The sequence below is a fragment of the Hippopotamus amphibius genome, chromosome 5 (assembly GCF_030028045.1).
Source record: "Hippopotamus amphibius kiboko isolate mHipAmp2 chromosome 5, mHipAmp2.hap2, whole genome shotgun sequence".
In the NCBI taxonomy this organism is placed as follows: domain Eukaryota; kingdom Metazoa; phylum Chordata; class Mammalia; order Artiodactyla; family Hippopotamidae; genus Hippopotamus; species Hippopotamus amphibius.
In genome coordinates this window covers 38,598,101-38,624,659 of record NC_080190.1, presented here as the reverse complement: position 1 = coordinate 38,624,659, position 26,559 = coordinate 38,598,101, and the positions used below count along the sequence as shown (strand labels likewise).

The following is a 26,559-nucleotide window of genomic DNA, read 5'->3' as shown; positions in this document are numbered from 1 at the left end:
CAACTTACAATTTTGAATGTCTTTGAAGCATTTGTGGTTTGGGCCCTACATCATGTGTTATTTTGTGAGTTCTTTTCGGAAAGCCAGCTTTTCTCCCTCATTCTCATCATGCCCCTATTTGTTCAGATCCTCATCAAACATCTAATATAAACTGAATATTGTGGATTCAGTCCCAAGTCTTTCCCTCTTTTCCCATTAAGTGCAAGAGCAGTCCCTAGGATTGAGGGGTTTATAAAGATGAGTAAAGCATCGTTCCTATAATCCCAGAAGGGCTTAAAATCTAGCAAATAAATGTGAGTAACGTATAAAATCCAATGAGGATTCTCTCCCTCAGGAGAGGAAGAGATCATATTTGTTATGATCTAGGCCAGCAGCCTCCAACCTTTATGGCACCAGGGACTGGTTTCGTGGAAGGCAATTCTTCCACGGACGGGGGTGGTTTCAGGATGATTCAAGTGCATTACATTTACTGTGCCCTTTATTTCTATTATAATTACACTGTAACATATAATGAAATAATTATACAACTCACCATATGCAGAATCAGTGGAAGCCCCGAGCTTGTTTCCCTGCAACTAGATGGTCCCATCTGGGAGTGATGGGAGACAGTCACACCCGAAGTGTGTTGCTTATGTCCAGTCTACTCTGTAAGATGCAGCTTAATTGTCACTTGCCACTCACTGATAGGGTTTTTATATGAGTCTGCAAGCAAATGATTTATTATGGTCTCTGTGCAGTCAGACCTCTCTGCGAATGATAATCTGTATTTGCAGCAGCTCCCCAGCGCCAGCATCACTGCTTCAGCTCCACCTCAGATCATCAGGCAATACAGTCTCATAAGGAGCGAGCAACCTAGATACCTCGTGTGTGCAGTTCACAGTAGGGTTCGTGCTCCTATGAGAATCTAATGCCACCGCTGATCTGACAGGAGGTGGAGCTCAGGCTGTAATGTGCACGATGGGGAGCGGCTGTAAATGCAGATGAAGGTTCGCTCGCTCACCTGCTGCTCACCTCCTGCTGTGCTGCTTGGTTCCTGGGGGTTGGGAACCCCAATCTAGGTCATGCTCACGTTATTTTTCTACACTGGTCTCTTCTGTAAGATCGTAATAATGACTACCATTTATTGGTACCTTTTGTTCCCAAGAAAAGCTGGCATTTGATGACCTAGATGGGTGGGAGGGGGCAGGGGTGCAGTGGGAGGGAGGTCCAAGAGGGAGGGGATACATGTATACATACAGCTGATTCACTTTGTTGTACAACAGAAACACAACATTGTAAAGCAACTATACTCCAATTAAAGAAAAAAAAAAAAAAAAAAAAAGAGAAGCATGAGACTCAGAAAGGGCCGCTGACCCTGCCCAGTATCAGAAACTTCTAAGTGACAGAGCCTGGAATTGACCTGTCTATTTGACTACAAAGCCCTATTTATTTCCCCCAACATAAACATACTCTTTCCTCTGCCTTGAGCATACATTCTATGTTCCCACCTCTCCCTTCACTATGGTCCATTTTCCTACTTTAGAAAAGAAAGGCATACACTCACTATTCTGGAATCTTCTTATGGTGCATTGTCCCAAGAAGTAAAAATCTCCTAGTTGCCCAAGAAACCAGGAGATTTTTGAATCACTGGGGAAGCCTCCTTGAATAATTAATCAAAGTACATAAAAAAACCACCTAATGCTTGTCCTTCTTATACATATTTCTGTTGGGAGCAAAACGTTACTTTAGAACCAGGGTATTCTGGCCAGTGTTGGGATATTCTGCATTAAATCAGAATGGGTAGTGGGAGTGACTGTGCCTCTGCTGCTTTTGGACTATGATCAAAGAATGCAATGCCCTTCAAAGTTCTAGGATAGTAAAGTAAAGACAGCTTAAAAATTTTTTTTTAAAAGAAAGCAATTCTTTTCAGCTATTTAAAAAATACTCATCATTGCACTTACCATTAGCTAGAAAGAAAAGCACCTTCGAATAGCCTAAACAGTAGTGGTAGTGACACTGATTATTTTTCAGTGTAACTGGATTTTTTTTAAGGAATATCAAAGTTTTAAAGATATATTGATTAATACCCACAGGTAAGATTTTTACAGGATTTTTCTCAGGTTACTTGTATATCATCTAATAAGGGAGCTAAACCCTGTTTTATCAAATCAGATCATGGGATATTTATTCTGATTATACTCCATTCCCATTTTATTTCATCTTCTGAATTATTTACTTTTTACTATCTCCTAATAACACGTGAATTTGCTAGCTGCTGGACCACTTAGTTATTAGTTGTGTGACAGAGACTGGCTATGTGCTCACCAAATGGGCTGCTTCTTCCTGAGCGTGCAGAAAAACCACATTTCCCATTCTCCCTTGCAGCCTGATTAAGGCCACATGCCTGGGTTCCTATCACAGGAACATAAGCTGAAGTAATGGACACCACTTTCCAGACCTAGTTATAAGCTCCGCAGGCACCATTATTCAAGCTCTCTCTTTCCCTTCTGCTGGGCCCATGGAGGTCAATATTGCAGATTGCCAGATGAAAGGAACCAAGCCAGTGTTTTGAAGACAGCTGCCCAGGAGTCACCCTACTCTCACTGAGGCTATGAGATGAATGACAAATAAAACAGTGTGGAGTTGTTATTTATTCTTTTTTTTTTTTAACAGCAGCTAGCTTTAATTACCTTGATTAATATAAACAGTGTATACTTTTATTAAGCACATCAGATTTTGAATCATGCATTGTACATTTCCTAAAGAATACCTGTTCTCATAGGTCTTGATTTACATATAAGTTCTACTCTTAGCAGGATACTACACTACATTATTGCAAATTAAGTAATGAAAAATGTATTACTTTGTTTCAATTAACTAGTGTAAAATTATTTATGAGAGCTATATCATTCTAATCTTGATTGTTTTAAGAAATATATTGTACACCATGGATTCTATAACTTACTTCTCAGTGTTTTCAATACTATTCCTTAAAAGAAATATTAACACATCTGAACTGAAAAATAAAATCTGACTTTTTCTGACAGAAAATAAGTCATATTTTAGTGATTAGCTTGCAAATGAGGACTGGCTTTGTCAATTAGGTCATATGGCTTTGTCATTTGTGTCTGCTTGACCACAAGATAGGAGCACTTTCTATATATTCAATGAATGAAACTTTAAGTTTTGACATAAAACATGCGATAAAAGAAGTTTATAAAAAAGACTGTAATACCACATATACTGAAATAAATATCTCCAGTCTTTACTGAGTAAAAATTAAGATGAAGTGCTGCTGCGTGAGAGAATAAAAGGTGTAATTAATAGTCACTTCATAATCTGTGATAAAGCCTTTTTGGTACAGTTTCAGAGACTGAGACTGTGTCTGTCTAACAAAATCCTTTATAAATCAGATGGTTTCTAATTCAAAGCTTTCAACAAACCTAAAAAGAAGACCTAATTGAATTGTTAGCTGATAAATCTTTTAAGTAATTTTAGATAATAAATCAGTCTATTATCTCTGACATCTAATCTGAAAGAAGTTCAAAGAACTGGGTGACATTGCTATCATTAAATTCTTTCTATTCTTATATTATCATTGTGAGAAACAGTAACAGAAGTGGTATTATCCAATTTTAGACATAATTAATATTCTTCTATGAATACCTGAACTAATGGTAAAATATGAGGGTGAGTCAAAAATTATCCGCACTCTGGCTGTAGAATTTATAAAGTTCCAATATAACCGGAGTGCAGATAGTTTTTGACTCACCCTCGTAAATCCCTATTAATTTCAATAAGAGGTACATCCCTGAAAATTTCTACTTAGGTGTTTTGGCAATTATAAAAAATATTTAATATATTTATATTGTTTTAACTACTTGCATAACAATAATAATTACCATGGTAACTACATAAGCATTTTTTAATTTAGTGGGAACTGAAAAAAATTAAAATCTATATCAGTATTTTTGTTTGAGATACATCGTAAGGTGATCAATGAAAGTCTTTTGAGCACAAACACTTCTACATTAGGGTGAAAAACTTATATTAGGGTGAAAAACTGGGGGAAATGGAATGAAAAGGAGTTCCGGAAGTAAAAAGAAACAATGCTCATTTTCCTTGCTAAAGAAAAGTTCACGTAAATATTTTTAAAAAATGTGTGCTAGTCTCAAAGTTGCTAACATAAGATCATACTATTCTAATTACCTGTAACATAACATCTTTCCTTGTGTATCTATTTTTAAAAAATTGGTTATGTTCTATGTATTGTTTATATTCTGTGTTCTATGTATTCATATTCTGGCTCTGCCACTCACCTGTGATGAGTGCTTGGGCACGTCCCTTGACTTTTCAGGGCCTTGGTTTTTTTCCTATAAAATGTGACAGTTGAACCAGATCATTTGCAGGTCCCCTTATGTCTCTAATATTCTATAACTCTGTGACTAAAGATTCAGAAATACTGCTTTAGATGATTGAAAACAAAAAGTATCCAAACATGCATTGCCTTTTCTCCCCACTTCTTTCTCATTTTCCTTCTTCCCTCCCAATATCACTTACACCCTGTTGGCAAAGAGCAAAGATTGTATGTTTTGACGGATTTACTAAAATTGGTCTCATTATGTATCAATTAATGACAGTAATTCATTGGCTTCCCTCAACCAAAAATAATCAACCTATTCATGACATTATTTTCCCTAGTAATTGAAATCTGAAAAGCATATAATAAAGAACATATTGGCACAATCCTGCTTCCTCCTTCCATCAGAAACAGAACTCTTTAGAATAGAAAAGTTCACCAGAAGGTCTATAATTGTTGAAAAATATGTATGTGAGGTGCACTAGCACCGCCTCATGCTATTTTCAAAACAATGCAAGATATGATGCATAAATAGTACTATTTTTGTTTTCAATATTTCCATTTTGGTAACAGAATGTTGCTTTTCATATTCACAGTGAGAAAGGGTTTGAAATGTTCGTGCTGTTTTTCTTTCTTGCCCCACACTTCTGTGTTGTTACATCTATCCACGCTGACTTGCGGACAACTGAGATTTTTAGATCAGGGGTTCAAAGAGAAAGAGACAATATTCAATTGACTGACTTCCAAAAAAGGGCAGAGCAGGGGAGGGAGACCCTGTGAGGAGACAGTTGCTGACCAACCCTGGAGAGCTCTGTGGAAGGGAGGCCAGTGACTGCAGCCCATCCCCACATTCGCGTGAATGTGCCTCTTGGTGTAGAAGAGCCACAGGTGTTACTGTCATCACTGTCAGGTCATCACAGCACCTGCGCGCCGCCTCTCTGCTCATCCAGGTGAAGGATGTCCGCCTGTGTTCTAAGACTTTGCTAGGCTCCCACATGAACTGCTATCTGTGAATTCTACCCTTGTTAACAGGACACAAACCATCTTTTCAAAATAGTGTGAGATCCTTCACCACCAGAGGACGTTGAAAATGAAGTAGAAACACAAGCTCCAGTTATGGCACTTTGAAGAGTCTGGACTGAGAAACCCATCTCTGGTGTATATGTGTGTGTATATATATTTTTACATGTATACAGTTATACTGGAGAAATATTAGGGTCTTAAGACTAAATGAGATGGCATATAAGAGACCGCACAGTATTAATTCATCTATACATCCAATTTCCAATTTATAAATTTTTATTGAATACCTAATGAATATTTATTGAGCACCTATTACGTGCCAGGCACTGTCTTAGGTACTAGGGACATGGTGAACAAGATGGATGAGGTCTCTGTCTCATAAGCTTGCACTGTGATGGGGGAAGACAGTATAAACAAATAAGGTAATTTCAGCTATTACAAATGTTATGAAGAGAGTAAAAGAGGCCAATTTGATAGAAAGTGACTGGTTCAGGGGTGAAGGGAGCAACTCAGGGAGGGTGGGCAAAGATAGCCTCTTTGGGGAGAGTAACATTGAATAATGAGGAGGAGTTAGTCATGCAGAGGCATTTAGAAGGAACAGATAGAACAAAAAGTGCAGAAGCTCTCAGACAAGTATCAGTTCAGCATGTTTTAGGAAGATGGCCAATGATGCAACCACTGCAGGCTCAGAAGCGGGGAGCCTCCTTCACTAAGATGATGGGGTCTTATTGCCTGACACACAGTAAGTGCTTAATAAAGAAATGTGTCTTATTCTTTGACACATTACATTAGAAAATGTTTACTACAAATTTAGAAAGAGTTTTTAATGAAAAGCGTCTGCTGCCCCCAACTCCAGTACTGCTTCCCAGAAGCAATCACCCTTATAATTTACTTTTCAGTTCTTTTGACATATTTTTGAATAGTATGCTCCTAATGTTATTTCTTCATGTATCAATTATAGATATAATCTATTTACTTCCTACAATGACAGAGAAGCATTTAGCCAAGAGAGTTATGGTTATTTTTCTGCCTCTACTGGTTACCTCTGCACCTATAAATAATAAACTATGTTCTGTTCCTTCATATCTTGACTCTCACATTATAAGACTAAGATATTATAGACTTCATCCTTTCTGTTGCTTCTCTTCCTCTACCTTTCCCTCCATGTCTCGGCTGGGTACAACCTCCTATGCCTTATAGAATTTAGTAATTCTAATTCTTTTTTAGCAGTTAGCAGTCATACAGGGCCTTTTATGCTCTACGTCCTGCCTACTTTTTCCCTCTCCTGTCATTATTCACTTTAGCTATATTCACAGTCTTCCTCACCAATGTATTTACAGCTTTTGTAAACTTTTGTGTGCTCTTGTCTTTTTTTCTCATTGCCTCATACATTTTCATTGCCTAGAATGGCTTCCCTCTGCAATTCGCTGGCAAATTCCATTCATTCATTTTAGCCTACATGCCACTTTATGAAATCTTCCTTGGTGGGTGCCATTTATTAAATACAAAAAATATTTCTTCAATGGCTGTTACATGCAAGGCACTGTTCTAGGTGTCAGGGCCATAGTGGTCCTAGACAGACATTCATGAGCTTGTATTCCAGTGACTTAATAAGCAGACAATAAAAATAACCACCATGATGAAACACACTATGTGTCAGGGCTTTATTAAATAACTCACAAATGCTGTTTTAATCCTCACACCTTTATGAGACTTTAAAAAGTTAAATATCCTTCCGGAGGTCACTTCCTGTAAGTGGCTGAGTTTATATTCAAACTTGAATCTGTCTATCTTCAGAGCTGCCACTCAAATCATACTCATTCTGCAGCTATTACTCCTTGAACACTTCTAACATAACATGTGTCATACTGTTTTCAGATTGTGTGTACAGCTCCCCACATAAATCACAAGACATAAAGAAATTATTTGTGTGACTATTTTTTCAATTTTCTAAAGATGGTATAGAAGTAATACCATTCTAGAGACACAGAGAGAAATTAATGCATTATATACAATGGGTGCCTTAGGGAATTAGGGATTAATTCTCTCTTGAAATCTCAGATTGAGAGAGGCTTGCTGTAAAGACTTCTTAACGGCAGATATCCTTAATGGGTGCTTGATAAATGTTTTTTGAACCTGTTATTCAAAGCTTTGTAATCAATACATACTGAGTTTGGGATTGAAAAACTACATTAATCCTGCGTTTGGAGATGGCTTTGCAGCAGGAGCTAGGCACTCAGTCTTCTTTTAACAGAATTCCAGGGACATTCAGTCCAAACTTTAAGAGGCGGTAGAATGCAGTGGTTAACTGCACATATTCTACAGCCAAACTACCCAGATTCCAATTCTAATTCCACTGTTTACTGTTTATACAAATTATTATTTAATATGTGCCAGCCACTTTTTTTTTTTTAAATTGGCTGTGTTGGGTCTTTGTTGCTGCATGCGGGCTTTCTCTAGTTGCAGAGAGCGGGGGCTACTCTTTGTTGTGGTGTGCAGGCTCCTCGTTGCGGTGGCTTCTCCTGTTGTGGAGCACAGGCTCTAGGTGCATGGGCTTCAGTAGTTGTGGCACATGGGCTCAACAGTTGTGGCTCATGGGCTCTAAAGTGCAGGCTCAATAGTTGTGGCACATGGGCTTAGTTGCTCTGCAGCACGTGGGATCTTCCTGGAGCAGCAATCGAATCCGTGTCTCCTGCATTGGCAGGCAGATTCTCAACCACTGTGCCACCTAGGAAGCCCCCTAGCCACTTTTAAAAGTACTTTACAAACGTTACCTGAACTAAACCTAACACTTCCTTGTAGTAGACACCTTTATATTCCTCAATAGTGCCATTCTCAGTTTTCTCCTCTGTTAAATGCAGGATACTAATACAACAAAATACTTTACAGGGTATGTAAGAATGAGCATAAAGTGTATCTGGAACATAAAAAGTTAGCTATTACTACCAATAGAGGCTGTGACCAGGGTTCAGCTTGATGTAACTTAACAATTTTTTCATCTTATGCTAACGTTCACTTCAAGGGAATTATTTGGAATAAGGACTAAATCTTAAGCATCTCCCAGTCAAGCTGGCTCTGTGTTTCTAAGGAAAAACCCAGTGGCTGGTGCTGAAATGGAAAACATAGGAAAGAGATACCTCTGAAATGCGTCCAGTTTCCTGTATCTGTGCTGCCGTCTCCCAAGTCCTCATTAACGTCACCTCTTGCTGGGATGGTTGCAGCAGCCTCCTAGCTGGCTCCACGGCATTCTCCTTGGCTGCCTCTATTCTCTGCTCCAGATTAACCTTTTCAAAACACAAAGGCAAATTTTATTGTATGATATGCACGCTTACGACAGTCCATTGGTTTCTCATTGTTCTTAGAATAAGAACCCAAATTCATAACTAAGCTGACTAAGTCTTGTACGATCTGGCCTTGGCCCATCCCTCTCCACAGTCTCCACCCACCCCAGCCACATCAGCCTTCATTCATCGTTCAGCAAATATTTGTTTGATCACCATGTATTCATGGAGTCACTGAGGATACATCACTGACCAAGAGAAACACAGTTCTCGTACTCATAGACCTCACCTTTTAGGAGGTGGGAGAACAACAATGGCAACAAAAATCAGACATTTATTTATTACTATAAAAAATACAATAATTGCTGATTGTAGGAAAATGGAATTAAGCCTGCAAATAAAAAAAGAGGGTCATCTGAGGTAAGATGAACAGAAAGTCTTCTCTAAGCAGGTAATGTTATAGATGAGATATAAAGGAGGAAGAGAAGTGAGCCACATGATGAATAGGGAGGAGAGAATTCAGCTGGAGAGAACCCATGTAAAGCTTCATATATGCTGGAAAGAGCCTGGTGTGTTTGAGGTACCCAGAGCAGATCAACTCACTGCACAAAGGTAAGAAAGTGGGCTAGTGGCAGGGCAAGAATAAAGATGCAGACGTAGGACTTCCCCAGTGGCACAGTGGTTGAGAATCCGCCTGCTGATGCAGAGGACACAGGTTCGATCCCTGATCTGGGAAGATCCCACATGCCACAGAGCAACTAAGTCTGTGCACCACAACTATTGAGCCTGCGCTCTAGAACCTATGATCCACAACCACTGAATCCCATGTGCCTAGAGCCCGTGCTCTGCAAAAAGAGAAGCCACAGCAATGAGAACCCGTGCACCACAACAAAGAGTAGCCCCTGCTCTCTGCAACTAGAGAAAAGCCCGTGCACAGTGACAAAGACCCAATGCAGCCAAAAATAAAATAAAATAATAAATAAATATTAAAAAAAAAGATGCAGTAGTGAATGGACATGAGGACACGGGGTGGAAGGGAAAACTGGGAGGGAGGAAGTGACAGAGTAGCACCGATATATATACACTACCAAATGTAAAATGGATGGCTAGTGGGAAGCTGCTGCATAGCACAGGGAGATCAATGTGAAGCTTGGTGATGACCTAGAGGGGTAGGATAGGGAGGGTGGAAGGGAGGTCTAAGAGGGAGGGCGTGTGGGGATATATGTATAAATACAGCTGATTCATTTTGTTGTACGGCAGAAAGTAACACAACATTGTAAAGCAATGATACTCCAATAAAGATCTTAAAAAAAAAAAGGTACGAAATGGGGAGTGAGATCAGCTGGTGCCCTATCCTGTAGGGCCTGGTAGGCCAGTAAGGAAGCCTTCTTTTTATTTTAGAAAATCTTTAAAGTTGAGAGTGGCACGATGTACATCATTATACCCTTTATCTAGATCCACAAATTATTAACTTTTTGCCACATTTACTTTTTTGGTTCTATTTTCTCTGTTCTCAATTCTTTTGTTCTTCCCAACACTCTATTTTGTTTTTGTTTTATTTTTCCCCCAAATCTTCTGAAGGTAAGTAGTTGCAGACACTGTGACACTCTGTTGCTAAATACTGAAGCAAACATCTTCCTAAAACTAAGACATGCTTCTACATAGTCACAAATTATCACATGTCCAAAGTTTTTTCTTTTTTTTTCAGGATAAAATACTCTATTTCCAAAACAGACATTATAAACTCTTATTTTTCTTTCAGTTTCTACAAATGATTCTGAATCATATATGAATGAAGAAAAAAAGGAAGAAGATTTACTAAATAAGTGTATGCAATCAATGTCAACTGAAGAACAGGGAGAACATCTGATGTTAACTTGACAACCTTGTCCTGAGTATTGATGATGTGCCAAAGGTGGGGGGAAGGGATGTGAATTGTGTTCTCTCTCTACATTTAGGATAGTGTTGTTATTCACCACTAAGTCGTTAAGTTTCTGAATAAACGAAAATTACTTACCACAATGTAAACGGTTTGATGTAGTTCCATGTACCAGTGATATTTGTGTAATAAAATTTATGTGTGATATATGCTTGTAATCCAAGCTAGCTACAATTAAAATTCTTCTTGTCACCTAAAACAATTATTTTTCTTTAAATCTGACAAATACATAGTATAATTCTCTCCTATTTCTGAGAGCTCTAAAAGGTCATCTCTTCTACCTTATCACTGTAACACTTGTCTGCAGTTTCATTTGGCCTCTTATTTTCATGATTTTTAAAAATTAAAACAGTTTATTAAGAAAGTATAAATGAAAGGTAACTGTTTATTACTGGAGAAGAAAAAAATGTATACAAGAAAGTCTAGATTCTTTCTCCTCATGCACTACTTTGGTAATAAAGTTCCAAATATCAACTATGAAGATATTTACAAGCATAAATTTTTCTTAACGTGACCATTTACTGTGGTGGACATTTTCTCATAGAAATCATATACTTAAACTAAATATAATCTTATAGTTTACAGGAAGCTTAGAACACTGTATTAACAGAAGATGATATTGTATTTTACTGCAAAATATTATAAAAGTGATACAATTTTGTGGCTCTTAAGTGTTTAATTACTTGAGTTGAATAGGGGAATGGAAAAAGAAAAGCCCAACAGAAAAATCATCAGGACAAGCCTCGATTTAAGATTTTTTGTATTCAATTCGTTCTACTTTCACATCATCTCCAATTAGCTGATACACATAAGTGACAACTGTAGAAGCCTGAATATCCATCAACACAAATGAAGGAATGTTTGTTTCCAAGGCATTACATGCTCCAGTGGCAGAACCTGCATTAATGTAGAATTTATTTTCATGCTCAAATGCTTCAAATTTATGTGTGTGTCCTGAAATAAGAATGTCCACATCAAACTGCCTCTGCAGCAGAGCTAAGCTGGCCATATCTCCCCATGGAATAACTTGATGTCCATGGATCAAACCAATTTTGAACTGCCCAACAGTCACAACTTTCTGTTCTGGATAATTCAGATTCTCATCAAAGTCTCCTCTCACAATATGAACATCACCAGCCAGAGTCTTAAGATAGTCATAACTCGCTTTGGTGCAAAGGTTTCCAGTGCAGAGAATGTGCTGAATCTTTCCTGGCACCAGCAGTTTTTTGAATTTAGCTGGCAAACTGTTGCACCGGTGTGGGATGTGCAGGTCTCCTAATACCAACACCAACTGGAGATAGAACAATCTTCATCTTTAGAGGGGGATCCCTTCAGATATGGATTGAAGTACATAGTTAATGTGGGAAGTCTGTGCCCAGCCATCCTGTCAGCGAGCTCCGCTCAGTCACCACAACTGCCGCCGCCCTCTCTTCACATGTCCAAAATTTAATACTGATTCAATATCATCGACTATATAGTCCATATTTAAATTTCCCCAATTGTCCACAAAATGTTTTTTCGCAGTTACTTTAAAAAAAAAAAATCTATGAACCAATCAAGATTCATGAATTTCATTTAGCAACATGTCTCCTGACTAAAGCAATCCTCCATCTTTTGATTTTCTTTTTCCCAAACACTGACATTTTTGAAGAGCCTAGGTCTGTTTTATAAAATGCTCTACATTCTGATTGTTTCCTCATAATTAGATTCACATTAAACATTTCTGTCACAAATAGTACCAGGTGATAGACTGTCCCACTATTGGTGATGTTGTTTCCTCACTTGATTAAGGTACGTCTAATAAATGAATCTCTACATTATAAAATTATCTTTCCCCCTTTCCCCTAATTAAGAGTTAATCTCCAGGGTGATTCTTTGAGGTAGTGTTAATATCCTGCTCCTCAACAACCTTTCAGCCAATGGTTTAGCATCCTTTATCCAGCATTTTAGCATTCACTGATAAGCTTTATCTATGTCAATTTTTACAATGGGAGTTGCAAAATGAGGATATTTCAATTTATTATTCTTTTTGCATTCATTAACTGGCATTCTGTGTAAAGGAGTTTTTCATTTTTAGCCCTTTTCTCCCCCATCTACCCCCCTATGAAGAGGACTTAAAAAATTAAACCTGTTTTAATCTATTACCATCATTATTCTTTTTGATGCTCAAACTGTTCCAAGCATTAGGTTAGTGGAAAACCCTTTAGGTCAGATCCAATGTCCTTCTGAAATGACTTCTTTGCTTTCTGACAAGAATGTTCTAGGCTCACTTTACAATTTCCCTGCTCCGGACCTGGAATCAACCTTTTCTCCAAGGATCACTGGTTCCCTTTAGTGATAAATGGTGTTTAGAAACCATTTGGGTGGCTTGGTCCTAGTGGTGCTCATTGTTACTGGGGTGCCAGGGCTTCTAGGCCTCCAGGCCCTCTCGATGGACCCAATTAAGATAAAAAAAAAAAAAAAACCACAATGCCATTCTACTACCAATTCAAATCCAATATCATGGGCTTCTTCCTTACTTTCTATTATACCATTTTTGTTATGTCCCTTCACTCACAATGAGAATCTTGTACCAAACAACATGAATATATTTACTCATTTGCTTCTTCCTAGAACACATGTATAAGAGTTTCAAAATTACTACACCAATACCCCTTTCAACATCAAAGCTACTAAACCAAATTACCGATTTCTTCACATTTCTTCTTGCTCTTACATTGTATTCCATAACTCCTAACTCCAGTACATAGAGTACTGTGCTCAAGTTAACTGAACAAGTTCTTTTCCTCTGTGTGGCTGTGCTGACAATTTAATACACAGGTAAGTTCACCTCTTTCTTTGTGCTAAATTTTAGGGCTTGCTTTTATTTCCATTGGTTTAGATTTAATTTTTTGAAAGTAAAAACTATTTTCTTTTTTTAAAAGTTTACTCAGAGAAGCCACCGTCACTAATCCTTGCAAAATATTCCCATCCCCCATAATTTTTAAAAATTTTTTATTGGAGTATAGTTGCTTTACATCCATTCCATATAATTTTGTTTTATACTTTTTGTATTTCTATCTTCAAAAATAAGCTAAAAATGTGTGTGTGGTATATATACTTATAAGTATGTAGACTCATTTCTCCTTTTGCTTACACAAAAGTTAGCATACTTTGTATATTCTTTTGCAACTTTTTTCTTCACTGAACAACATAAATACAATTTTATTCTAAAAAGTCATTGAAGGGCTTTAAGCTAGGGACTGACATGATCATTTCCATTTTGAGATTGGTTTCCTTGCACTATAAAGAATGGTGAACAGGCTGTGAAGCAGGCAGACCAGTTGGGAGGCTGTATTGGTTTGGGCAATGAAAAGGGAACGGCGTACTTATTTCACTTATAATACAAAAATACAATAGATATATTTGTTTATGAACTGGATGAGAGTGGTGAGGGAAAAGGAGGACTCAAAGATTATACTTTCTCATGAATAACTGCGTAGATACAGGGTGGTGTCATTTACTGAGAGATTACGGAGGAGAGTTTTGGGAGATTAGAGATTTGTTTTGGAATGAAAAGTCAAGGTCCCATATTGAAGATGTTAAGTTAGAGATATCTGTTATACATCCAAGTGGAGATGTTAAGTGGATAATGAGATATTTGCATCTGGTTGAAATTCAGAGGAGAGGTCTGGGAAGAATAAGGAATTCTGGAGTTCTCAGTATAAAGATATTTAAATCCATGGGAGTTTATGAGGTTGCCAAGAGGAAGACTGTAGAGGAGAGAAAAAGGTGGGGGAGAGGGGAAGCTCAAGACCAAGCTCTGAGGATCCCCATAATTTAGAGCTTAGGTAGAAGAGCTAGAAAAGGAGACTAAGCTGGGTAGCTAGTGAGGTTAAGAGTAAACAAGGAGAGAGTGACCTTTGGCTGACCCAGAAGCCAAATGAAGAGTTTCAAGGCTGAAACAATTAACTGTGTGGATGAAACAAACCATGTGGAATGCTTCTGGGAGCTAGAATAAAATAAGACAGTGAATCCATCGGATTTTTGTGTTTATCCTGCTCCTGTGCCTGGTATTATGTTCCCTATGCCTGGAGTGCTTACTCCTCTTTTTTTTAAACCTAGTTAATGACCCCTGGAGATCCAGATCAAACATTATTTGCTCAGGTTCCCCTGTGACATAGTCTTACAGCTCTAAACACTTCCTTCAAACCACTCAGGACAGTTGTGGTTTCTCAATTATTTGTTTTTATTTGTATTTGCTATTTTTTCTCAATGAGTAGAATATAAGCTCCTTGAGGGTTAGGGTCTGTCTTGCTAGCTCTCCTCCACTGTTTCACTAACTCCCAGCCTAGCGTTCAGCACATAGCAGGTTTTCAATAAGTATTTGTTGAACAATAAATAAACGTAGCACCTGGAGGGCTCAAGAGCTGGAAATCAGTAACAGCTAGTAAAGCCAATAAAGGCATTATGAGGTACAGGCAGGAAAGGCAGATTTAGGAGTAGACTTGCCTGAAGGAGCAATGGAAACTTTGACACAGAGGCCCCTCAAGACTTAAATTCCAGCCCGAACAATAAAACACAGCTTTATTTTATCTTCCCTCCTTTCTTCCCTTTCACACTTACTTTCTCTGTTCATTTTTACTCCTGGGCATGCATCCTCTTCTCTACTCTAAACTGGCTCACCTCAAATATGATTATTTTGTGGGGAAAGAAGGCAAACTGATTGAGGAGACAACGGGAAGTTAGAGAGGGAAAGGCGAAGTTATGGGAAACATAAATACAGAATAAGAAAAGGAAGATGGTAAGCTCATCAAAGCAGGTATTATTCTACAAATGCAAAAAATAATCAAAAATAAGATCACATGTGAGAGGGTGGGTCTTGAAGTCATTCAGCTGAGTTTAAAGTCGCAGCTCCACCATTAACATCTGTATGCCTTTGAGCAGATTAATCATATGAACGAAGCTTCCTTGAAATCTATAAAAAGAGCATAATAACAGTACCTACCTCACAGGGCTGGTCTCAGGATCAGTATGACAATCAATTTTAAATGTTTAGCACCACGACTGGCACAAGGTAAATGCTCAATTAACGTCAGCAGTTATTTTTCTTTAAAATGAAGTAGAACAAGGAGAGACAGCCTAAGTAGTAAACACTCGTCCTATGACTAATAACACCGCACCAAAAGAAGAGGATCACTTTAAAAGAAGCAGAGAAGATGTACTGGCACTTACATTTTGGGCACTGCAAAGACCTTGCCTATGCATGGGAAGATGGATTGTCACAGTACAGCGCCTCATACCGGTGGCTGCCTTACATTTTCAGAGTGGCAAAAACAAAAGAAAGAATGCTTATGAAAATCTATTCTGGGAGAAATGTATCTTGTCCGTGAGAGCCGCTGCGGACGACAGGTAGGATCATGCAGCGAAGGAAGTGACCCTCCGAGCGCGGACAGCGCTCGTTCTAAGCGACTCTGCCGATGCGGAGCCTGTTCCGGCCCGCGGGGACGACGCCCGCCATTCCTCGGCTGGTCCCTAGCGGGGTCGCGGGGCTAAGTGTAGCGGCAGCGGCCTCACCTCGGGGCCTCCGCCACGTCTTTATTGTCTCCAGGAAGGCATCCGAGATCCGCGGCGCAGCCAACAGCGGGTGGTACCCAACGCAGCCACGAGGCAGCACCCTACCCCGCTCGACTCGCGGAGCCCCGCAGGAAACTCTGTCCGCGGGCTCCTCACCAGCCTGCCTCCGCCCATTGGTCGCTCGGCATTCCGAGACCCGCCCCGCAGATTTGAAAGCTTCTCGCGGGAGCGGGTGGGACGAGCACGGCGCAAGCCCGAGGCGCTCCGGGGCGTCGTTCCGGAAGCCCCGCCCACTCCCAGCGTTCAGTGCGGGACCCTGGCCGCTATTGTTTGAATTTGAAAAAGGAAATAATTAGGTGCAGCTTGCAGGTCGGGCGGGCGGGGGCAACGTTTGCCGGTGAGGGTAAGCTGAAGGAGGTCGGGGACTGTGCACATACCAGGTGAGGTGGGGAAAGGTCTCAGGCAGTGTGAGCCGCTTCCGACGGGACTCAGGACATCCCTGAGGTTACTCTCAAGAACTGGGTTTCGGCGCGGTGAAGGCTGCCTGGGGCACCGGGTGCGGTTTGGAGGGTTGAGCCATTCTGCTCGCATTAGGATTTAAATCTGGTCTCCGCCGCTGGGTAGCTGTGTGACGCAAGACAAAGTCTTCAGTCTCTCCGGGCCTCAGTTTCCTCATCTGTTAAAAGGGGGTAATAATAGAACCTACTTACTTAGACTCCAATGAAGATAAAATGATAATATGTAAAGTTGTTAGAAAGAGTGCCTGTGTATAGTAGGCACTATGTATTTGCAATCATTAATATTTTTATTACTGTTGCGAATCAGGCCTTCATTGCCGCATCTGGTGTCCTGAAGCCCTAAGATGAGCAGTTTGCTCGGCAAGTGGCATGGTCTTATTTTGGCTGGGGAAGTCCCTGTGGCGGCTGTCTGCTGTTATTTCCAGGCTGCTGTCGGGGCCCGGGGCTCGCCCTTCTTGGGTTTTGCAGTGCTAAGCGGAAGCGGATGTGTGTGACGGGTGCAGTGGCTGCTGTCATCCCCCAGTTTGGGAGGTTTCCCCCATCTCGTTCTGCTTTTTAGTTCAGCGATTCCTGCCTGGTGCAGCTCTCGAATATTCCTTACTGAAGGACTAATTGACAAAAGTTCATGCCTTATGGATTAGCTTGTTTTTAATCCCCAAGGTGATCAAATTCAGGTTTGTTTTTGTTCTTAAAACAAGGTAGCATGTTTACCCGAAGCCGCATAACACTGTGTACATTTTATTAGATGTCCAAGACCTGAAACTTCAGGTTGCAAAATACTGTAAAGGACACATCAGTTGTGAAGACTCTTTTTGAGACTGTAGTTTGTGGATGACATTTTATTTTTCATCAGTCTTCAACCGTGAAATCTCACTGGAGAGAAGGTAAAAAGATGCTGTTTCTTAGTCGTGGGAACAGCTTTCTGAAATGAGAAATGAGGTCTTGAACTTTGCTATTGCTAAAGATAATATCACTGAAAGAGTAGGACTTTTTTTTTTTTTTTACACAGAGGATTTTATTTATTATTAAGCCACTATACAGGGAGTCTTTATCACTACATAAATCGCTGAATTTGTTGTAGCGGATACAGAGTACTGTAAGACAGGGTCTTTGCCTTCAAGAAGTTTCTAGTGTAGTTAGGAAGGCCACACATAAGGAGAAGTCAATTAAAAGTACAGAAAGTGATAGCACATCTCATCAATTTTTGTAATTGTTAAGAGGCAGTTTATTCATTGAAAACCAAACATATGAGCAAGTACAGAACTACTGTAACCTTTTTAAGGAGGTACAATATTCTTTTTAACTTAGTAATTTCATAGAAGATTTATCAGCATTTTTTTTAAACCAAAAATTAATTGAAGGCAAAGAATGAAGCTTACCTTCCAGTTTCCTGGGCATTTCAACGAAATTTGAGCTATGAAATGTCAAGCCAGTACTTTCATGTTTTTGCAAACTTTTCTCCAATGTTCTAGATAAGTGATTATTTTTTATTCTATCAGATATCTTTTTTCTTAATTTTCACCCATAAATTGCATGTTTGAAATACTCTATCAAACAGCATCTAAGTAATTTTCTCATTTTGATTACACATTGATTATACAATAAAAACAAAAGCAATAAAGATATTAAACTTAATTGTATGGTTGGTTGATCTTGTTTGCTGGGTTTTGTTGAAGGTCAAGGTGTAATTTCTTTAAAGTCTTTTCGCAATTTAAGAGAAGCAGAAAAACAAAAACAGCCATGTATTGAGTGTGGGGGTTGCAGGGGTGATCAAGGAAAAAGATAGCACCAGGAGGTGGCAGTAACACACAAGGAGCTTTACTAGGGTAGCACTTTGACAGGATTGCGCGCTTGGGAAGTTGCCCACAGCGTGAGACTTTGCAGAGACTAGAGTGAAGGGCCTCACCTAGAAGGGGAAGAGGGCAAGGGAATTGGGGAGGGGTGGGGGTAACAGAGGAGAGAGCGCTGTGTAAGTGATGTTGCCCAGCAGCACAGTAGGGAGTCCCTTTGCCTAGAGAATTCCAAAGGGCAGCAGTGGCTTGGGGTCTTCATAGTTCTGGATTTTATCTGTGGCCAGCAGAGGGTTGGGTGCAGTTTCATGCGACGTGGGAACGAGTTGGGCTCTAAATGGCTAAAAACTTATTTTGGCTATAGGTAAGGCAAACGTGTAAAAATTTGAGTTTGATACTTCATTGTGTTTTTGAACTAATGATCTCGGCCTGCTCTGAAGAAGAAACAACGTAGGACCAGAATACAGGGGCCATCTTTGGCTCATTTGTTTAACCCCTGTGAACGCCCATTACTAACTGCCTTCTTGAACCAGGAACCCTAGTTGGCGGTCACTGTTCTGAATATTTCATAATATTCAAAGAATAATGTCTCTCTCCATTTCTTCCTGGTATTGTGCACCTAGTAGATTCTCAGTAAATATTTTAATGTTTAATATTTTATCAGTGAAGGTTACTCCTGAGTTTACCTTTAAATTTAGTGATTTGATGTTTAATTTGGTTGTAGTAGTTTACTGATGCATTATTCCATGTTCACCATAATTTTTAAGACCTGTGATGTATCAGATACTGTTTTGAGTATGTTCACATACGTCATTTTACTTTTTACTTGCATTATTTGGAAGAATTCAGTTGAAACTAATTGTCCAGATGACTCAGTTTAACTCCTAAATGCTAAAACATTATAAAGTCTGTAAGTAGCATTCTTCAGAAGACACTAAGTAACTAAAATAACACAAGGTTATAATTTACCCCACCCTTACTGTTTGATTTCTGAGAGGATTTCAGGCAGAGACTGAATGTTTTATACTGTCTCACTTTGTGGATTCCCTTTACTCCTGAAGTCTCTCTGGATCCTGTAAGTTAGATCACAAGAATAGTAGTGATAGGCTGTGTCCAATACTATTTGATTTAGAATCTGTAAATAATTTGGCCTTTTGTCTTTTCCATGAGTCATCATGTTATAGATGAAATAGTCTAATGTTTTCCTTTTGGAAATGTAGTTACATGGCAAGAAGTAGAGGGCTGGACTCACAGACTTTTTAAACTGGATAGCTTATATGCTGATTTATTAAGATTATCTAAGGAAGTTACTGTTATTCTTACAGAATGGAATCTAATGTAAATCAAGATGGGGTGCCTAGACCATCTTATGTTTGCAGTGCTGATCCAGTTGCAAGGCCTTCGGAAATAAATTTTGATGGCGTTAAGCTTGACCTCTCTCATGAGTTTTCCTTAGTTGCTTCAAGCACTGAGGTAAGTACAAAAAAAGTATTACGTTAATTATCATGATAGAGTGGAAATGGGCACATGCACACATGCTTGTGGACAGGCACAACTAGAGCAGAGCTTTCCAAACTTTATATGTTTAAGGCAAACTTCTATCAATAATTTTTTCATGGTGCCCTAAATACAAGTACGTTAATACTTCTTTTTCAAATAGTAGGTGCAGATAACTTAATAACTATTTATGCCCTGACCTAGTAGCCATTTGAAAAAAAAATTAACTTAAATGAAAATTTTTAATGTTATTCTTCAGTAACTGCAGTTACTACTTAATGAGCTATGTGTGCATTTTGGGTAGTGCACAACTTCTTAAGCTTTGGAATCAAATTAGACACTGGCACCTTCATTTCCTGTTCTTCATTGTTTTGGGGTTGTACTTGCTTTTTATCACAACCACCACTGGAAAATCCAGCTTCATTGAGATATGACATCATCAAAAGAAATAGTATAACCTAATGTTGAAACTGAACTTCTTCAAGCTAATTGTTCATGGTGTTCAACATGTGTCAAGTACTGCTCTGGATCCTTAAAGAAATGTAAAATATTCCACTATGCCCCTAGGAATTGTGGACTTTAGTTTAAAAAATAATGCAGATAAAAAAAAATTAACTTAGTAGTGTTTAAGAAATGTCTTTCTACCATCCTACCTACTGTCACTATGTTTGCTCTGTTTATAGACTTTTTCTTATACATTTACTTCCAATCCATTTTTATTCTATTTATTACAGATTAGATTGTTAATTTTGATGCCTTTTATAGAGAAAAAGGGAGGGGGAAAAAGGAGTATATGGAACTTAGGTAAAAGAATAATAATTATTTAATATCCATCATGTGTGAGGCTCTTTTTAGCTCATTTAATCATAGGTAAAGACAAGAAGAGAGGAAGGGATAAATGCCTCTTGATGTATAAATAGAATTATACATTACGTACTCTTTTGTGTGTGCCTTCCTGCACATAACACAAGGGTTAGTAAATAATGTCCTGTTTTTATATTGCCTGTTTTTGTTTTACTGACAAGTTAAGAATGGTTTTTACATTTTTAAATGGTTGAAGAAAAAAAATCAAAAGAAAAATCATGTTTCATGATGTGAAAATTATAGGGAATTTAAATATCACCAGTCATATTTATTGGTTTACTTTTTTTAAAAATAAATTTATTTTTATTTATTGTCTGTGTTGGGTCTTCTTTGCTGTGCACGGGCTTTCTGTAGTTGCGGAGAGCAGGGGCTACCCTTTGTTGTGGTGCGAAGGCTTCACATTGTGGTGGCTTCTCTTGTTGCAGAACATGGGCTGTGTAGGGGTGCGGGCTTCAGTAGTTGTGGAGCGTGAGCTCATCATTAGTTGTGGCTCACGGGCTCTAGAGCACAGGCTCAGTAGTTGTGACACACGGTCTCTAGAGTGCAGGCTCAGTAGTTGTGGTGCACGGGCTTAGTTGCCTCATGGCATGTGGGATCTTCCCGGACCAGGGCTTCAACCTGAGTCCCCTGCATTGACAGGCGGATTCTTAACCACTACGCCACTGGGGAAGTCTTCTTCTCATTCTTTTTATGTGTTTAAGTACCCTAATTGATTTTCGAATGCTAAATTGACCTTGCATTCCTGGGATAAACCATTTTCTGTTAGGATTTACTATCCTGTTTTATATATTAGCTAATATTTTGTTAGAGGATTTTTGCCTCTTTTTGAATGACTGAGAGCTTTTATTCAGAACATATTAAAAACAATTACATGTTAATAAGAAAAACAATGTAATAAAAATGGACAAAAGATTTGAACAGTCACTTCAAGGAAGAAGAAATACATAGGGTCAATATGCACATGAAAAGGTGCTCAACATCATTAGTCAAAAGGGAAATGCATAAATTAAAACCACAATCAGATACCACCCTCACACCCACTAGAGTGGCTATAATGAAGAAGACTGGCCACACCACCCATTGGTGAGTATGCAGAGCAACTACAATGTTCATCCATTGCTTGTAGGAATAGAAAATGGTACAACCACTTTGGAGAACATTGTACCTCTATCTTAATTAGGGATATTGTTCTGTAATTTTTTTCTGAAGATATCTTTGTTAGATTGTGGTAATCAGGTTATGGCAAGCTTAAAATTAGTTGAAAAGTGTTCTCTATTGCTTTATTTTCTTAAAGAGTTTGTCTTTAATTTTTGTGACTATATCCTTAAATGTTTGAGAGAATTTACCAATGAATTACCAGGGTTTGGAGTTTTTTTGTGGGGTTATTTTGTTTGAATGTAAATTTAATTTCTTTAATAGTTATAGAGTTATTCAGATTTTCTACTTCTTGTGTCTTGTTTGGTGGGTTGTGTTTTTCAAGTCATTGTTTCCTTTTTACTTTTTAAAAAACATTAAAACATTTTTTAAAAAATGAACTAAGCTCATTTTTTCCTCGAAGCAGTAAAGAGAATGCAATACAGCAGCATTTGAGTTGATAGAATATTCTGGTTACTTGTGATTTATTCTACACTTCTATGTTTTAGTGACTTAGAGCCTTATTATTTGTATAATATAATTTGTATTTACTTGTAAAGGTTAGGATTTTATAGCAAAGAAGCATATTGTAAACTTCAAGTATAAATATAGAAGACAGAGGAAGTTGAATCTTTTATGGTATTTTTGTTTTTTAAAAAATAGATGTGTTTTTCTTTAAATGTATATGAGGGTGAGTCAAAAAGTATTCACACTCCAGTTATATTAAAACTTCTATAAATTCTACAGTCAGAGTGTGGATAATTTTTGACTTACGCTTGTAAGATGGTTAAATACTGAAGAGTCACTGTTTGCTTAGAGGTTTTGTATAATCCCAGATTGTTTTATAGCAATCAGCCACTTTAAAGAAAGATGATCTCTGAAAAGCCGTATTTTGTATTTTTAAAATATTTTCTCTTTTTTAAGGCAAACAAATTGGAATCCAAAGATTATCTCCAGGTTTGTCTTCGAATAAGGCCATTCACAAAGTCAGAAAAAGAACATGAGTCTGAGGTTTGTATTGAATTTAATTTTATGTTTTACTGCCATTAAATGGGCAAAATACCATTGTTTTAATTTGCTTATTGTGAGTTTTTGTTTATTTATTTGTGTTCTAGGGCTGTGTGTGTATTCTGGATTCACAGACTGTTGTGCTGAAGGATCCTCAAAGTATCCTTGGTCGGTCAAGTGAGAAAAGCTCTGGGCAGATGGCACAGACCTTCAGTTTTTCCAAGGTAGGTACCCATGTGAAGCTGAAGGTTTTTCTTTTAAGAAAAAGAAACTTGGCTTAGGTTAAATTGCTGCCTAATTGTATATAATGAACTGTATATATCTTGTGCTTATGAAACTTAGATCTTAGGTACTGGTATTTTTTCCTCAATGGTAGAGCTCAAATTTCAGGTGTGTAAATATATAATTGGAAGTGAGAAAATCTTTGTAGAGTTCTTACAGTCTTTTTGCTGGGGGGAAGTGTTCTTTTCAAAACTTACATGAAAAGTTATTGGTTGGGTCAGATTTCTGTCTTGAGAACTTTTTTGATAGTTAAACTATTTGTGGGAGTTGGGGATATGGCAACTATTTTAAGAATGAATTTTGGAAGACAAATCTTTTAAATATTAAAAACATGGGAGGGTAGAACTCATTGTGAATATTAACTTGAATTTTCTAAAAAGACTTGTTTTCAAAAATGCTTATTTAGATTTTTGGCCCAGAAACTACACAGAAGGAATTCTTCCAGGGTTGCATTCTACAGCCAGTTAAAGACCTCTTGAGAGGACAAAGTCGGCTGATTTTTACTTATGGGCTAACCAATTCAGGAAAAACTTATACATTTCAAGGTAAATGGTTTTATTTTTGATACAAAAGAAAAAAGAGGCACTAATATTTACTCATTTTCATAACATTTGCTTATAGTTATGTTTCCATTACCTAGCACATTTGCTCCATTTTTAATAGTAATAGCTAGCATATTGAATGTGTATTGCCAATGGCTTTTAATTCATATTGACTTAATTTATGACTTAGTTAATAGTTGACTTCATTACCCATGTGACAGAGAATAAAGTGATGGTTAAAAAGTGAGAAAAAGGATTGATGTGACATGGGAAATTAAGCATGGATAACCAGGGAAATACTTTGTATTTTATTTTACTTTTATACATTGTGATAATGGATGATAGCCAGTCTTAAAGCCTGATCTGAATGTAAAATTTCAGGTTTTGCATCAGAATAATAGTTGATAAAATGTCAATTATACAGTGAAGACCAAAGTGATAGAAAGATGAGTAATCCTTTGACTTCTCTCACTTTGGTCTCAGCTTTTTACTCTTGCCTGTTGGTAGTATAAAAGGAGCCTTGGTAGTTCAAAAATGTTTTTTTCCTCTTTCCTGACACTCAGAGTGTAAAACAAAAATTCTTTTCATAGGCACAGAAGAAAATACTGGTATTCTGCCTCGAACTTTGAATGTATTATTTGATAGTCTTCAGGAAAGACTGTATGCAAAGATGAACCTTAAACCACATAGGTCCAGAGAATACTTACGGTTATCTCCAGACCAAGAGAAAGAAGAAGTAGCTAGCAAAAGTGCATTGCTTCGGCAAATTAAAGAGGTATGGGAGTATTTTGTATGTAAAATATACGTAATCACGTGCTTTTATTAGCTCGCTAGTTTGTTTTATCCTGTACTGGAATGTTCTGTGGTGGTTGTGGCTGTTGTCTTCTCTTTTTGAGAAAAGTATTAAAAGCTTCTTTGAAGTCGTCTCTTCTTATTTTATATTGTACAAACAGCAGAAATGTTTAGACAATACAAATATAAATGATTCCTAAATCTTTTTTGGCTGTTTAGAAACAGCAACTTTCTATATAATTAATTTTCAAATTCTTTTTTTCAATTGTAAATGTAATATGTATACACAAAATCTAAACAGAGAGGAGATGAAAAATAAAAAGTGAAAATTTCCTATAGTTCCATTCCTGAAGAGAAAACCAGTATTAGTGGATATGAACATATCCTTTTTGATCTTTTTCTCTCTACACACACACACAAAATCTATGTACAGAGCTCTGTATATGTCTATATACACACACATAAACACAGTCATATATAGTTGCATATATCTTCATATCTTTTTCTATATATGTAGGATATGGTCTTTTTTTTTTTTTTTTTTAACAAAGATGAGTTTTTATTATACAGACATTCTATAACTTGCTCTTTCATTTAACATATGGTAAATCTCTTATTACCTTAATTCACATGTCTTATCTATTAGGTTATGTTTTTTCCTCTTTTCTTCTTTTTAATAGTTTTTTATTAAAAAAATTTTTTTATAAAGTTATAGTCTGTTTTCCCTCCTGTGCCTTCTGGATTTTGTGTTATGCTTTCTGACATTTATTCTATCTATTTAAGATTGTTAAAAACTATGAACAGTCTTTATAAATATATTCAAAACACTGATAGGAATTTTCTTTTTAAAGTAATTTGGCAGTCAGTGTTTCAAGGTAATAAGATATTGTTGCTGAGTGGAGAGCAAAGTTCAGAGTCCTGATTATGGTCTCTGCAAGTAAGCTAGTGAGTATTTTAACACAATTTATGGAGATTAGTGGGTAATTGCATGGACAATTCATAGAGGAAATTAAAGTCATTAATAATGAAAAAAAATTTCCTTAAGTTAGCTAGTTAAAATATTTTTCTTATGAAATAATTAAAATGTTAAAAACATGAAATATGCACTTTTTTAAAAATTTCTTTTTATCGAGGTATAGTTGATGTACAATATTATATATAAGTTTCAGGTGTACGACGTGAGATACACACTTTCACTTTCATATATCAATTGTAAAATGTGTTGCTCCAAAGCAACTTGGCAACTGTGAGAACTTTAAAAAAAGTTCATATTTTTTCATCCGCCAGTTCAGATTTAGGTAAATAGCCTAAGGGAACAATTAGATTACAGGAGAAAAAAATAATATGTTAAGATGTTTATTATCTTAGTGTTATTTAATTAACTCATTTCACGTCTCATCTCTTCAGTTAGGCAGCCACCAAATGTTTACAAGTAATTTTTAAAAAATTTTTAATTATAGTGAGAAAAAGCTTACAATAAGTGTGGGGAAAAAGTAGAAGGGAATATATTGAAATTTTAATAGTAATTGCCTCTGAGTGGCAGGGATTATATATGATGATATTCTTTTCAATATTTTCTGTAGTTTCCCAAATTTCCTATTATGAGAATGTATTATTTCACTAGAAAAAAATTAATAGAGGTCATTGAATTGAGTAGATGAAAGACAGGTGACTTACTTGGATAGGTAATTAATATACTCGGTCATTTAGTCTTAACTAAAAATAGTTTTTAACTTTAAAAAAAAAGTTTTTCTTTTTCAGGTTGTTAGGAATGACGACAGTTATGATACTCTTTATGGTAAGGTTTCCTTTCTCATTTACTTTTAAAATGTTGATTATTTGAAAAGCTTTTAATTTTTGAATCACTTCTAGTGATTTAATTTCTTTAATGACATAGTAATACTTGGAAAATGGTACATAACTATATGAAATACCAGTCACTGTAAAGTTTTATTTGGATTTAATATCACCACTGGTTGTTAACTTTCGTGTTG

At 37.3% G+C, this 26,559-nt stretch overlaps 3 protein-coding genes across 11 annotated transcripts in view; 1 reads left to right on the top strand and 2 right to left on the bottom strand.

Annotated features, from left to right (window-relative positions):
* Positions 1-16,272, bottom strand: part of PANK1 (pantothenate kinase 1) — a 103,629-nt gene extending 87,357 nt beyond the window's left edge. The window contains exons 1-3 of one of the 4 annotated variants that reach the window (XM_057735036.1): positions 16,139-16,233; positions 15,797-15,874; positions 8,500-8,646 (exon numbers count right to left, since the gene is read on the bottom strand). The gene's annotated coding sequence lies outside the window, so the exon portion shown is untranslated. Of the gene's footprint in view, positions 1-8,499; positions 8,647-15,796 lie in introns of all 4 variants that reach the window. The other 3 variants (XM_057735035.1, XM_057735038.1, XM_057735039.1) reach the window with 3 other exon arrangements.
* Positions 11,291-12,009, bottom strand: LOC130853328 (vacuolar protein sorting-associated protein 29-like). Its single transcript, XM_057735043.1, has 2 exons — positions 11,963-12,009; positions 11,291-11,873 (listed from the first exon to the last, which is right to left on the bottom strand). Exons 1-2 carry the CDS (start codon positions 11,963-11,965, stop codon positions 11,331-11,333), a joined length of 546 nt encoding a protein of 181 aa, XP_057591026.1. The 5' UTR covers positions 11,966-12,009; the 3' UTR covers positions 11,291-11,330.
* Positions 16,273-16,462: 190 nt separating the features above from the next.
* The window catches only part of KIF20B (kinesin family member 20B), a 76,620-nt gene continuing 66,523 nt past the window's right edge, over positions 16,463-26,559 (top strand). For all 6 annotated transcript variants that reach the window (XM_057736617.1, XM_057736620.1, XM_057736619.1 and 3 more), the window contains exons 1-7: positions 16,463-16,578; positions 19,772-19,919; positions 22,866-22,952; positions 23,057-23,173; positions 23,638-23,776; positions 24,364-24,548; positions 26,327-26,363. In XM_057736617.1, the coding sequence (XP_057592600.1) occupies positions 19,773-19,919; positions 22,866-22,952; positions 23,057-23,173; positions 23,638-23,776; positions 24,364-24,548; positions 26,327-26,363 (712 nt within the window). In that variant the 5' untranslated portion in view covers positions 16,463-16,578; position 19,772. The remainder of the gene's footprint in view (positions 16,579-19,771; positions 19,920-22,865; positions 22,953-23,056; positions 23,174-23,637; positions 23,777-24,363; positions 24,549-26,326; positions 26,364-26,559) is intronic.